The following is a 14,147-nucleotide window of genomic DNA, read 5'->3' as shown; positions in this document are numbered from 1 at the left end:
GAAATGAGTTCTTGTTATTTTCTGTGAATTTGTCAGGCCAGGAATGCTTGCTGTTCTATTCCTATACTGCAAAGAATGTTTACTAGGAGGGTTGAGATCTATGGTGTGTTTTTTCCCCATTTAATGTGCTCAGATGATATACTGTATACTTTCAGTTCTCAAGCTCCATAGGTAAACACTATAGAGTCATGAGACATGCTTCTTTAAACTCACTGAATTTCATGTGACACTTTTTTAAATGTCCCAAAGATGCTTTTCTTCAGACTGCTATAGGCGTACTGCTTATGTCATTTCATTGTATTGTTTCCATAGGACCAGATTTTTTCCCCCTCAGTTACTTCGAAGTATTTGTTTAATGTCAACCCCCCACCCCCGCACAGGTAAATTTAACCAAGTCCACCAGCCCCAAATCAATTCATAAAATACAAGGACAAAATACAGTTACTATTTTATTTAAAAAATTAACATCAAGTTTTTATGACAAAGGAAATAAATGCCCTGGGATTAGAAAGACAATAAAAATCAAGACCTTTAAGTTCTCAGGAAGTAGTGTTACCTCTGGGAACCCCCTAAATGAGGCAGAGATGACAGATGAAATGTTTCAACCTACACTAAAACAAAACAAAAGAAAAGAAACGTCTTCAGGAGACAAGATGGGTAGCACAAAGGGCCACCTTACACAGAAATTCATCACTTTTTTCTTGGAAGGGACCCGGACAATAAGGACATCGTAAAAAAAACAGGAGCTATGGTAGCATTATATTAAATAATAATTCTTAAAAATGATCTGGCCACAGAATTGAATCTGTAAACAAGGTGATTCTCCCCCACCCCCCTGGTAATGCAGAAAGTTAAGATAGTTTTTTATAGTTCTAAATTACAGAATTCTAAACGTATCTGTCTGTATGACACAGCGTCACTTAAGAACCTTTCTTTCAAAACTTGATTCAGGCCTGAAAAATGGCCTTAATTGAATGGGAACGGCCATCAGCTTGGTCTCCAACACTATGCCATGGGTGACTGTCCACAAGCAGTTATCCAATGCTGTTTTAAGGTCATGGCAGATGGAGCTGGTCTTGCTATTTTGATTTTTTTTCTTTTTTCCCAACCAAAGTTTTAACATCAGAAGCTTTCACTACTTGAAAAGCTTGATCAAACAACTGACAAAAACTCTGAAGGAGAAAAATTCAATACTCCTCTAAATATAGCCATCTCTTGTTTATATCCAATAGACCTAGATCTCCAACAGACACTTTGTTGTTGGTGTTATCATTTCCTCTGGCTCTGAAAAGAGGGGCAGAGCTGTCCGTTCCTAGTACCTCAGTCCTTGCTTTTTCTAAACAGACTCACCCTTGCAGAGAGTTGCTGCTTTAATGACGAAGCAGGATTGTCACCAAGATCCATGTTGACAGGAGAGTCTTTAGGAGAAGCTTCTTTCCTAACTTGCTCCTTTTTTCTCCCATTCCTAGTGTACCATTCAAAGATCAGCAGACGCCCCCCAAAAAAGAACATTAGTCCTCTTCCACAGCTATCTCCAAACACATAGAAAAGATACTTTAAGCACAAAAGCAATTACGAATATACATTGCATTCAGATCTCAATGCTAAGTGCTCAGCACTGCCTGGAGCATGTATGGAGAGGTTTTGAGGCAGGGTGAGTGCTCTCTGCCAGGGCACAGAGGGAGCTGTAGCTGCATGGGTTTAGCAGTCATTGGCACAGGGTCCCGAATCTCTCTGGCAGGTAAGCGGAGCAGGGCTTGCCAAAAAAACAAAGGCAGCTCTGGGCATGTTCTTTATGGTAGAAGTGATTAAAGGATGAACGAAACTTTCCATTGAGCCCTCAGGGACAAAACGCAGCCATGGTTTAGACTCTGTGTTTCCACCCACTGGCTGAGTGGCTTTAGCTTACCTGCCCTTTACAATCTTGTTTCTTTTATTATTTATGTATTGGAGAGAGGGAGCAACACTGCTTCACCACTTGCAAAGCTTTCCTCCTGTAGGTGGGGGCCCTGGCCCTCGTGCACTGTAACGTGTGCACCACCACGGTTATTGCTGGGGCTTGGTGCCTGCACTTCAAATCCACTGCTCCTGACAGCCATCTCCCCCCCACCCCCATCCGCCCACTATTATTGTTGGATAGGACAGAGAAATTGAGAGAGATGAGTAAGACAGACACCTGCTCCACTGCAGGTGGGGAGCCAGGGGCTCAAACTGGGATCCTTGCACTACCACCTGGCACCCCACTGCCTTTTAAAAAAATTATTGGATAGGACAAAGGAGGGGGAGGATAAAGATACCCGATTCACTGCTTGTGAAGTGTCCCCCATGCAGGTGGGGAGCAGCGGCTCCAACCTATTTGCACGTGATAATATGTGCTCTTTTTTTTTTTTTTTGCCTCCAGGGTTATTGCTGGGGCATGTGCCTGCACCATGAATCCACTGTTCCTGGAGGCCATTTCCCCCCCTTTGTTGCCCTTGTTGTTGATGTCGTTCGTTGTTGGATAGGACAGAGAGAAATGGAAAGAGGAGGGAAGACGGGGAGAGAAAGATAGACACCTGTAGTCCTGCTTCACCGCCTATGAAGTGACTCCCCTGTAGGTGGGGAACCGGGGGGGGGGGGGTCAAACTGGGATCCTTCTGCTGGTCCCTGCGCTTTGTGCCACGTGTGCTTAACCCACTGCGCTACCGCCTGACCCGATATAATATGTGCTCTTAACTGGATGTGTCACCAGCCAGCCCCCTAGAATCTTTTTTGTTTTAATTGTTTCTGCCTCTGAAGTCTACAGATAATTGAATGGTGGGTACCAATTCACATGTCCTCTCAGGTTGGTGGTTTAAAAGCATGAGGACCAAGCAGAAAGTTCCTCTCCTATTCAATAAGGCCAGGTACTGAGCCAAAGAAAGAAGAAAACCCTCCCACTTGCTACTCAGAGCTGATGCCACAGCAGCAGGGCACCCAACCAGGTCAGAAGGACCCCTCGTTACTCACCTTGGCTTTCTGCAAGACGGTGCCTTTGCCCGTGGCCATGACGGAAAGAGGTCTATTCTTCAGGGCTGTGGCGGAGTTGACCGGTGTACAGTCTGGGGCAGGGGTGGCTGCCCTAGGCTATGATAGCAGGAAAGTGGTGCCTGAGCCGAGAGAAGGACACATGTCCCGCTTCCCCCACCCCTAGCAGGAGGGCCCTGCAAAGGGTTCCTAAGAACCATGGCCCTGGTACATACCCGGGGGCTGGAGTTCTCCAGGTGGGTGGTGTCCACAGTAGTGCCCAGCGTCACGGGCCCAGCCTCGGCCTTCTTCAGGTTATCTTTCACCTCCATGATGTTAAGCTCCAGGTCCACGCGTCTGCTCTCCTCCACCCGGCACTCCTCGTCGATTTCTTTCAGTTTCTGTTCCAGGCTGGCCAGGATGCCCTTGTCTGCAGGGAGAACCGAGACAGCTGCAGGAAACAGACCAGGCAGCCCTGTGGGGTGTATGCGGACCTCAGCTATGGCTTCTATACACAGAGGGTGAGGATCTTCCTCAGTGCCCAGGCAGTCTGGAAGGCCAAGTCCTATGTTGGTTTACTGCAAAGGCTGGAGAAAACCCAAGAGGAAGACAGTGTGGTGTTGAGTTTCTCCTAGTCAGCTCTCAGATGTTCATCTGCTGTTGTTACAGAAACTCCAAAGTATGAGAAGAGCTGACACTTGAATTAGCTGGGCTATTTCAACTTGGTCTCATGGTCCCCTCAGTATCCTTACGCTGATGCTGTACCACAAGGACATGACATTGTGGGGAGTCCATCCTAGGCACTCGCTGCTCCAGGAAAGGCTGTACCATGTGTGTTCGGGAAAGTGTCCTAACCTCCAACCATCTCTAAGACACTGTTTTCATGGGTCAGTGCTTAAGAATGCTGAGGAAAAGTTTAAGAAATATATATATAGATAGCTGAGAAAGTCTGTTAGTCATGAGTTGCTATTGAGTGGTCAATATCAACACTGCAAATTACTTTCCTGTAATCTGTGACTTATCAGTTTAGAACATTCAAGGTTTATTTACTAGGATTATATCTGACCTTGGAACAATATCAGGTTAGGGCTTGCTGACCAACTGTCTCACCCCAAAGGTAAAAACACCAGCATGTAACTTGTGACTCTCTTCCAACCTTAACTAGAGCCTTTTCTTGGTGCCCGAGAATGCTCACGCTCCTTGCAGCTGGTCTTCCCCACACATGCACCTGTTACTGAGTCTGTGAATATGTAACCTGCGGTTAGGGAGGGCTTGCCTGTTAAGTTCTACGTGGGATGGACCTGTGTCAACTGAGTGGTGAGAATTCTCTTTCCTCTCCTTTTCAGCTACCTCCTGGTCTCTCTTTACAAGACAGCAGCCTCATGCAGCATGGAGGAGAGGGAGGGTGTGTGGTGATGTGAGTGTCCGCTGTGTCGGAGACCCAGGTTACAGGCCCAGTGCCCAGAGCCGGATCCTCCCCTGGGAGCCCTCTCACCTGTGCATTTTAGCAGGGTCTCTTTCAGTTCCCGCTTCTCTTTCCGCAGCTGAGCCAGGTGCCCCCGAATTTCCTCCTTCTCCCTCTCCAGACGCTCTTTCTCCTCCGTGTACCGCTTTACCTCAACTTCTGTCCTGTTCTTGCCAAGTTTGATCTCTGTGGGCCCAGGGACAGGAGCTGAGGTCAGCCTGGCTGGAACAGAAAGGCCATCCCCAAACCAGCCTCACAGGGACAGAAAAGGAAGCAGGGGGCCTGGGAGGTGGCTCAGCAGTAGAGCAAGTCCCTGGCCTCAATCTTGGCATCAGAGGAGAGCCCCCAGGGCCACAGCAGGTGGGATTCCATGGAGAGTAGAGCAGTGCTTTGGTGTGTCTGAAAAGTCAGGACTAGAAATTAAGCCAGGAGTCCACTCAGCTCCAGTATGCATGCACAGGGCACTGGATTCACCTCCAGTACCACAGTGGGAAAACAAAAATAGAGGCCTGGGAGATAGTACTACTGGTAGAGTGCATGCCTTCTTACACACAAGGTCCTGAGGTTAAGCCCCAGCACCATATAGGAAGCTACATGGAGAATGGAATGCTGCTGTGGTGGCTCTCCTTTTTTCTGTGTCTCTCTGTCCAAAGAAAAACTGAGAAGGCTGCACCCAGGAGGACGTTCCGTCTACTGTCCTGGGTCCCGTCCTTGACTCCACATTGGGGAAAAAAGAAGAAGGACCCACACCATCTATGCTGTGTGGCCGTGGGCATGTCCCTTCACCTCTCTGAACCCATGCCCTCATCTAAAAGGAAGGGAATGGAGAGTGAGCTTCCCCTGACATCTTAGCACTTAGCCAGCGCAGACACCTGCAGAGGTGGCCCTCAGCCGGTCCTTCACAGGGGGGCTGGCCCCGGCTGGGGTGGTGGCCATGGCATCAAGGCAGCTGTGGGGGGAGGAGATCTGCTGCTGCTCAGTCTGGCTCTTGACGGCGGCTTCGTGCCTTGGGGAAGGCTCTTCCGGCTCCGGGCTCTTCTGTGGCACCTGCTTTGGGAGGAAGTAAGCACCGTTCAGCCCCGCCCCTCCCCCAGGGAGACAGGGCTAGCACACCAGCAGGGGAAAGCCTGTACCTGCAGCTCCAGGGTCTCTGGACCCTTGGCAAGGGGTTCATCCAGGGCGGTACCCAGGTCTGCAGGGAGGGCTTCAGCTGAGGTGGCCAGGACCTGGGCCCCACCCGAGCTGTGCAGGAAAGACTTGACAGGCGTGAGGTCAAGGTACACCCGGTCCCGTTCGCTCTCAGCAAGAGCGTCTGCTGCAGGGGCCGCTTCCTCAGTGGCGTCGACCTGCAAGAATGGTCAGGCGGCCTTCACCACTGATTGCCTCCTCTCAAGCTGAACACCTAACCCTGTTCTTTGCTAGACCTTCCCCACCCCGCTGCCTCCTCCTGAGCTAGAGCAGAAGGCCTGGGTTCAAGTCCTGACTTGGCCACTCAAGACAAGGGAGACCCAAGACACAGTAGCTCACTTTTGGCCTGGGGAGCTAGTGTAGTGGGAACACACATCGGACTTACCTGTGAGAAGTCCCGGGTTTGATCACACTACAAACCACCAGAGCTGAGCAGTGCTTTGAGCAAAATACACCCCCTCCCCCAAACCCCAGCCAAGTTCACTGCTGAGTGAAGGGGCCTGGTTATTCCATCTCAGCCATCGACCTCAGTCTCAAAGGTGAGGGCCTCACAGCTCCACACACACCCCCACCCAGCACTGAGCAGGATGGGTAAGCAGCTGCTTTATCCAGATAAATCCAGCTGGCCCCACAAGTCCAGTGGCGAAAGGATGACCTGCTGCAGCCAGATGTCTGCAGGAGGGCCCTGAGAATGACGTGGAACCCGCGCGGGCAGCCCCAGTCCTTACCGCCGTCAGCTCTGACATCTCCACATCGTCATACAGCAGCTCCGGGTGAGGCTGGCCAGGTAGGCCGTCAATGTAGGTGTTGGGCTCGGAGAACTTTCTCTGCATCAGCCTGGAAGCCATGCCAGGTAGGACAGTTTGAGGAGATTTGGGAAAGTAGGTGGCAGCCACCAGCCCCCAAAGATTCCTAATGAGAGGGACAATAATGACGGGGGCTGTGCACTAGCCCTTCTTTGACTTAAAATGCTGATGACTTGTTTATTTCAGGCATCTCCCCTCTCCACCTGCCCCTGCCCCATTTTTTTTTTTTTTCTCCTCCAGGGTTATTGCTGGGGCTCGGTGCCAGCACTACAAATCCACCGCTCCTGGAGGCCATTTTTTCCCATTTTGTTGCCCTTGTTGTGGTGGTGGTTGTTATCGTTGTCATAGCTGCTATTGTTGGATAGGACAGAGAGAAATGGAGAGGAGGGGGAAGACAGATAGGGGTCACTTCACTGCCTGTGAAGTGACCCCCTTGCAGGTGGGGAGCCGGGGGCTCAAACTGGGATCCTTATGCTGGTCCTTGCGCCATGTGTGCTTAACCTGCTGCACTACAGCCCAGCCCCCCCCCCCCCATGTCTTCTTAAAAGAACTCTTGGCACCAGATTTCTGTCCTAAAGAAACTTCCCCGCCACATGCACTTTTCAGACCTTTTTGCTGTCTTCTACTGGGTTCTCTTAGCTTCTCCTTCCAGCAACAAGCCCCTTTCTTATTTCACCTCTGTAGCAAGCTCACTCCCTTCTTATTCTGTTATTCTGGGGTGTGCTGGGACCCAGTGAGGGGCTGGCAGGGTGGAAGGCTGGGAAAGGTTCTGACTTTGAGCACCTCTAACTAGAGCCCAGGGCACTGCACACCAGCCAGGCCTTCCCCATGGCTGTGCCTTGGCTCTGGACACACTGGGCAGAAGACCTTCCATACTCACAGCAGAGAGTTTTTGGCAGCGCTCACAATACAGGAGACTCTGTCCGCATCCACGTAGTCATAGGTGAATTCTTCAGGGTCTGTCTTGGAGCCTGACTCGGAGAGCAGGAGGCCCAGCCAATGGCCCATTTCCTCAGAAGACTTGGCCTGGCGGTGGGGGGCGGGGGGGGGACACACAGGGACAAAGTGAGGCTTCAGTGTGTCTCCTCCCCAATGCCGCCTGCCGGACCCGGTGAGAGCTCCAGGGGCCACGCACACTCATTTCACCAGCATGCACCATCCCCCAGAGACCATGGATCATGTCCGGACACTAGAGACAGCTTGATGCCACAGGCATTTGTCCCGAGTGCCACATATGAGTTGTGTACATGGTATTTCTAGAAGGCTAGCAGTTCAGGAGAAAGCTGTGAAAAAGTATTTATTGTAATTTGACTTCATCTTGTGAATGTGCCTGTTTATCAGCCTATTCCCAAATGCCTGGATCCATGCTAAGAAATAGCAAAATTCAGATTTGCTGTTGTTTTGTAGTCTCAGTAACATCAGGATGTCTTAAATACTTCATACCAGAGCAATTGGCTCTGATAAATCATGGACTTATTGCCAGTGAAGCTGGTGCTGGGTATAATTCCATGGGAAAATGCATCCTGAAGGCTGGGGATGGGGGGGAGGTGCCAGGTGGTGGTGCACCTGGTTTAAGTGCACACATTACCATGCACAAGGACCTGCTCCCCACCTGCAAGGAGAAAGCTTCATGAGTAGTGAAGTAGGTCTGCAGGTGTTTCTCTGTCTTCCCCTCCTTCTGTCTATCCTACCAAGAATAAAAAAAAAAAAAAAAGGCCACTTAGAGCAGTGGGTTCATAGTGCCAGCACTGAGCTCCGGCAATAACCCTAGTGGCAGCGGAAATACTACTATCCTATGGTCTTGTCAATATTTCCATTTTATAAACAAAAATTTGTAAAAAAAAAAAAAAAAAAAAAAAAAGCACAGTAGTAATGCACTGAACTTCATTGCAGGAGGCTTAAAATCCCAGGTTCTCAACCTCTGGCACCACCATAAGCCAAAGCTGAGTGGTACTCTGGTTTCTGTCTTTTTTTAAAAAATTAAAAATTTATTCTAATTAAATATGTATATTAGGTATTTCTGTCCAAATGCCAAGATGGTTTCTTGCCTTTATAGTGAAACAATGCTGAAGATTCTAAAAACACCATAGGTTAACTTTCCAGAGGAAGCACCATGACGGCTTTGGCATGTCACACCACAGCTCTCTGCCTTCACTGCTGTGCTCACTCCAGCAGAGAGGCAGGAACAAATCAAGTGTGACCTCCACTGGGTTCCTCTCCCTGAGCGTTCTCAAGCACATTTCTGAACTTCATGGGTACCCCCAAGCTGCAGCTGTCCCCCCCCCCCAGTTCTGCTTCTGTGATCTCTACCATGCACAGCTTGGGACAGCTTACAAGTGGCTCCATTGGTTCCCCTCCCCCAAATCGGCAGGAGACAGCTCAAAATCCAATCCTTGGAGACCTTTTAGAGGATCAGCCTGTCTCCCACCCCATCTCCTTTCACTTCCCAGCAACTAACAACTCATCCATTGGGTGACCAACTCAGTCACCTCTCACTCATGCTAGAAGGTCATTTCTATGAGGACAGGGAGCATCTTTCTTTTTCCTATATTAATCTACTGAGTAGATAGATATTAGACGACTGGGACTGGTGACTGGACAGCCGAGCCACTGAGATGTGGATCTTCTGGCCACCAGAGGGCAGTCTTGGTGCAAACTTGGAAAACCCAAGAAAGGCAGAAGACTAAGTGAGCATGCCCAGCTCTGGCAAAGAGTTCTTCCCAGGCCCACCCAGCTCAGGGCATTAGGTCACCTCTTATTTTAGAGAAGGCAACATCACACCAAGTAGCACTGTCATCACAAACCCAGCTCTACCCCAGATAAATCCTATCAGTCATCTCTTTCCCTCTCCCATCCTCTCTCTCTCCCTCTCCCTCTCTCCCTCTCCCTCTCTCTCTGGACGTACAATAATCAAGCAACCTCACAGGTTGTCCACAGAAGCCCCACCCAGTGACCCGCTCAGCTCAGGGTGTTAGAAACAGTCTTCTGGCCCCAGTGCAGGAAGCAGCTCATTGTCCAGCTCCTAGAACTAAACCACCCGAGGTCAGAAATGGAATGGATTTAAAAAAAAAATGCAAACAATCTTAGGCAAAAGTAAAAATAAAGCAGGGCTGAGCGGCACCTCCCATGGTAGGATTTCAGCCCTGGTTGAGTGACAGTGAAGGTAGTGGCCTCCAGCCTCACTGCCCACCCCACTCCCCCTCAAAGTACCTCCAGCTTGGCCAGCTCCTCGCCTTTGTGGAGGATGCGGAAAGAGTAGAGGTGGTCGGGGCTGGGGTCGGGGACCACCTCGCAGCCCACCAGGCTGAGGGGCTGCTGGGCCACCTTGCTGCGGTTCCGGTCCTGGTAGAAGTGCAGGTGACTGCCGCGGACAGAGCACCAGCGGGACTTCCACTGGCTGTTCACCAGCACATTCAGGTAACCTGCGGGAGGGGACACAGCTGCAGGGGGGTGTGTGGGGCTGGCCACCCCAGAGACCTTCCCTGAGCACCTCTCAGGCTTTGAGAAGCTTCTCTACGTCCTCATGGCTGCAAACCTCCCTCCTTCCTTTTCCTCCTCCTTTTCTTTTTTTTTTTTTTTTTGGTGGCATTGTGGTCTAATGCATGTATAATTTCCCAACTTGGGGTCACCTTTGCATTTCAGCAGAGACAGAAACAGGGAGATAACACAGAGCCAATGCTCCCTGCTACCTTAGCACAGCTCATGTGGTGGCTGGGATCGAACCCTGGAATGTAGCAATGCAGGCCCCCCCCCCATGAGCGCTCTCTGCAACCTTCAATCTTTTTTTTTTTTTTTTCCTCCTCCAGGGTTATTGCTGGGCTCGGTGCCTGCACCATGAATCCACTGCTCCTGGAGGCCATTTTTTTTCCCCCTTTTGTTGCCCTTGTTGTAGCTTCGTTGTGGTTATTATTATTGCCCTTGTTGACGCAATTCTTTGTTGGATAGGACAGAGAGAAATGGAGAGAGAAGGGGAGAGAAAGATAGACACCTGCAGACCTGCTTCACTGCCTTTGAAGCGACTCCCCTGCAGGTGGGGAGCCGGGGGCTCGAACCGGGATCCTTACGCCGTTCCCTGCGCTTTGCGCCACATGCGCTTAACCCACTGTGCCACCGCCCGACCCCCGCAACCTTCAATCTTAATCTTATTTTTTCCTCCCTCCCTCAGAGGCTGGGGCCTCTGCAGGTGGCAGCACTGCCTCACTGGTTTCGGGGTACATCCAGCGGGAAATGAGTCATGTCCTAACCAGTCCAGGCCAGCTGTGTACATACAGGGCACAGGGTCCCCCCTGAGGGGCTCCTGTCTCTGGTGGCTTCAGCTATGTGCAAGTGCAGGAGTACTCCCCAGCCTGGTTCTCCTTCCAGCAGATTCGACTCCCCTGTCTGAGCACCTTCTGTTCCCAGTCCCCCGACAGCCTTCCCACCCTGACTTCCTCCAGCCACCCCTGCCTCCTCCCTGGAGGGACTGGCCTGTGGGTCCTGCCTGTCTGTTTCCCGTCAGTGTGCAAGGACCTGCCCTGCACAGTGATGCCATCTGCCTTCATGTGGGTCTTTCTAGCTGGGTCCTGCTTTCTTCAAGGCAGGAGCCTCCCTCACTTATCCCTGGAGCCCAGTCCCTGTGCCCTGTGCCCTCACCCCATGGTGACCACTCTGTCACTGGGCAATCCTGTGACACTCTCAGATATTAGCTGGGTGTCTCTGTAGCTTCCCAGGGAGAGCCTGTTCCCAGGGCTCCATGAGGGGACCTGCATACCCCATAGGTGGGGTGCTGCTTCCCTGCCTAGAGGCCCAGCCTACAGTGTGGAGGCCGGTTTTCTCCTTCCAAGAGACTGACAGCTCCTCCTCAGATCCTCAGGGTCCAAGTTCACAATGGCTTCCCCACCCAGCCCATCACTAGACAGAGTGTGGGCCATGGTTCTCTCGGCTCTAAGAGCATCGTGGAATGGCAGCAGAGTGGAAGAACTCAAGACCAGGAACATGGACGGGGCCATCCAAGGAGGCATGCCCACTGTGATCCTCCAGACCAGAGCAAACTCTGGGTCAAGAAAGGGGGGTGGGGGGGCTCAGATGTCAAGTCCCAGGAAGGAGCTTTGTGGTGGGTGGAGGAGATAGGCAGAAGGGGCACACCTCTCTGGTGAGCTTTCAGCCACCACCAGCCACATTTCCCAAATATTAACTCTCTGGCCCCAGACTCCTCTGCCAAACCCCATGTCCACCAAGGCTGCAAGAGCTGGTTTGCTGTCTCTTAGCACCCTTGGCTGGAGGAGCAGGCAGCGCCATGGGTAGGAACCATCGTCTGCCGATTCCTGTTTCACCCCAGTCAGGCTGCCAACCTTAGGAATCAGAATTGGGGCCAGGGAGATGGGCCCAGTGGGTAGAGCACATGCCCTGAGGCAGGAGGTCCTGGCATCCATCCCAAACACCACCTGAGAACACGGGGCTCTAGCCCTCAGGCTGGCCGGGGGAGCCCCCACACTCACTCGAAGTCTCCAGGGACTTCTCTGGATGCTCCAGTGAGGTCGATTTCTTCCTGCCCAGGTTCATCAGGTTGCTTAGCTTGAGGCCAGCAGATGATTTCTTCTTGACTGTCGAGAGAGAGGAGAGCAAGAGACATCAACTGCATGCAGTCAGCCACCTGGCCTTAGGACAGAAGGCAGCAGAGCGGCCCGCCCCAGCTGCCTGCCACCTCTCCTGAGGACGCACACGTGCCCTTGCATGGGACAAGGCAACTTTGCTTTTAAAATATTTCTTCTATTAATTTTGCTTTTTTGTTTTTTCCTCCCGGGCCTTATGTAGTCTCTATCTCACTGCTCCCTGTAGATTCTTTCTCTCTCTGTCTTTCTCTTTTAATTTTAGGTAATGAGGACAGAAAATACAGCTCCACTCCACCATCCACCATTTCCAGAGCACCCCTTGATGTGTCCATTGTGCTCCCATGTGGCAAGAGGGGCCCGAACCCAGCATGACCGAGTGTGCACTCTATTGGGTGAGCTATCTCCTGGCCACCTTCTCTTTGAAAAACATCTGTCAGCACTTGACACTCCACCAATATAGTGACACAAAGAGATCTGGGAAAGGGCCAGAAAGAGGAAGAGATGAAAGGTGGTTTTTTTTTTGTCTATTTTTTGACACCTGGGTTATCACTGAGGCTCAGTGCCTATGTAATAACTCCACTATTCCTGGTGGCCATCTTCTCCTTTTTGTTTTTTTTCTGATAGAAGAAGAGGGCAAGAGAGAGACCTTCAGCACAGCTTCACCACTTGTGACACTTCCTCCCTGCAACTGGGAACTGGGGGCTTGAACCGGAGTCCTCAAGTATGGTAATGTGGACACTCCACTGGGTTTGCCATCACCCAACCCCCAGATGGAAGCATATTTTTATCTTTAGCTATGAAAAAAAAAAACTTTAATTCAGTGTGGTCCTCAATCCATTTCCCCTGGACTGATCAGCTACAGGTTTTCCAAGCTGTTGACGTAGACTGAAACAGGCGGCTGGGGCCCACAGCCTGGGACCACCCCACCCTCCAGCATTCCGTACTGTGGCCAAGAACATAAATGCCGGTACCATCTTTGGTCTCCAGGACCTCGGTGTGGCTGTCTCCAGAGCTCCCATACTCTGAGGCTGACAGGTACTTCTCTGTTACATCTGGCTGTGGAGGAGAGAGAGAGAGAGAGACAAGTGACCACATCTGGGAAGGTTCCCTTTGAGACCATTATGTAAGGGAGCACAGTGACTGGGGTTCTCTCCATGGAAGGAGGCCATTGTGAGATACCGGCCAGGCTGCTCTATGGAGCTGTGGGGGGTGGGAGTGGGGGGCTTCCTGCATTCTCCCTTTCTGAGAGTCTCTACCCTGCCCCAGAGCACTGTCTCCATCTGCAAGTCACCAGCCATCCTCATGCAAAAGTTTTCAAAATGGCGGTTCAGCCAGTGGAAAGAGCAGAATAGCATCCAGGGTGGGGTTTGCCACTGACTGTCAAGCTGGGAACTATCCTATCAGGGTTTTGAGGAAGGTAGCTGAAAGTTGGCCCGGCCACCAGCATCTCAGAATTTGGAGAACTTTGCCTGCAGGGGATCAGGATTTGTTTCAGTCACAATACATCCTCCTGCCAGTGGGAGGCACTACAGCTGCCCAGGGACATAACATCTTAATATGCCTTCTCCGGCATTGGGGGAACTGAGGGATAGTCCTATAGAAGAGTGAAGGGGCCACTGTCTAGAAGATGGGGTGCTTGGAATATTCCCAACTTTATCTAGAGAAGTTGAACCTCTGGTCCCAGACCTCTGGAAAATCAGCTGAGGGACTTGCAGCCAACAGGAAAGACCTTAGGTGAGGACTAAGGACAGAAGCACCAGGACTGGCTGTTACTTCCTGGTCCCAGCAGGATAAAATGCTCCTTCCACTATATGTCCCTTGTCAGTGACCAAGGGTGACTGAAACATGGGGGAACAACCCCTCTGTGCTCATTCCTGAAGGGCTGTAGGCATTTCTTCTTGGGGAAAGCTCTGTGACTCCTCACAGGCCAGAGGACCTCCTCCCTCTGCCTCTGCTATTAATCACGCTTCCCCACAGAGCAAGAAAATGTCTCCGGGCAGCAGCCATGTCATCCATTTCCCTGACAAGCAGAAGCCCCTGCCCTTGTCCAGGCCCTGCTTGTTTCTTAGGAACTTGGGTTCCAATTCAAAAACGCTCCTTCTTTCTTTCACA

At 51.1% G+C, this 14,147-nt stretch overlaps 1 protein-coding gene across 12 annotated transcripts in view; it reads right to left on the bottom strand.

Moving 5' to 3' along the window:
- Nucleotides 1-436: 436 nt before the first annotated feature.
- The window catches only part of AFAP1L2 (actin filament associated protein 1 like 2), a 123,330-nt gene continuing 109,619 nt past the window's right edge, over nucleotides 437-14,147 (bottom strand). For 11 of the 12 annotated variants that reach the window (XM_060171238.1, XM_007519971.3, XM_060171232.1 and 8 more), the window contains 11 exons: nucleotides 13,007-13,091; nucleotides 11,922-12,026; nucleotides 9,655-9,866; nucleotides 7,325-7,470; nucleotides 6,367-6,475; nucleotides 5,584-5,796; nucleotides 5,323-5,500; nucleotides 4,481-4,636; nucleotides 3,222-3,415; nucleotides 2,989-3,105; nucleotides 437-1,465 (listed from right to left, as the gene is read on the bottom strand). In XM_060171238.1, the coding sequence (XP_060027221.1) occupies nucleotides 1,439-1,465; nucleotides 2,989-3,105; nucleotides 3,222-3,415; nucleotides 4,481-4,636; nucleotides 5,323-5,500; nucleotides 5,584-5,796; nucleotides 6,367-6,475; nucleotides 7,325-7,470; nucleotides 9,655-9,866; nucleotides 11,922-12,026; nucleotides 13,007-13,091 (1,542 nt within the window). In that variant the 3' untranslated portion in view covers nucleotides 437-1,438. The remainder of the gene's footprint in view (nucleotides 1,466-2,988; nucleotides 3,106-3,221; nucleotides 3,416-4,480; nucleotides 4,637-5,322; nucleotides 5,501-5,583; nucleotides 5,797-6,366; nucleotides 6,476-7,324; nucleotides 7,471-9,654; nucleotides 9,867-11,921; nucleotides 12,027-13,006; nucleotides 13,092-14,147) is intronic. The other variant, XM_060171228.1, reaches the window with a different exon arrangement.

This window comes from Erinaceus europaeus, chromosome 14 (assembly GCF_950295315.1).
Source record: "Erinaceus europaeus chromosome 14, mEriEur2.1, whole genome shotgun sequence".
In the NCBI taxonomy this organism is placed as follows: domain Eukaryota; kingdom Metazoa; phylum Chordata; class Mammalia; order Eulipotyphla; family Erinaceidae; genus Erinaceus; species Erinaceus europaeus.
This window is presented reverse-complemented; position numbering and strand designations above follow the sequence as displayed.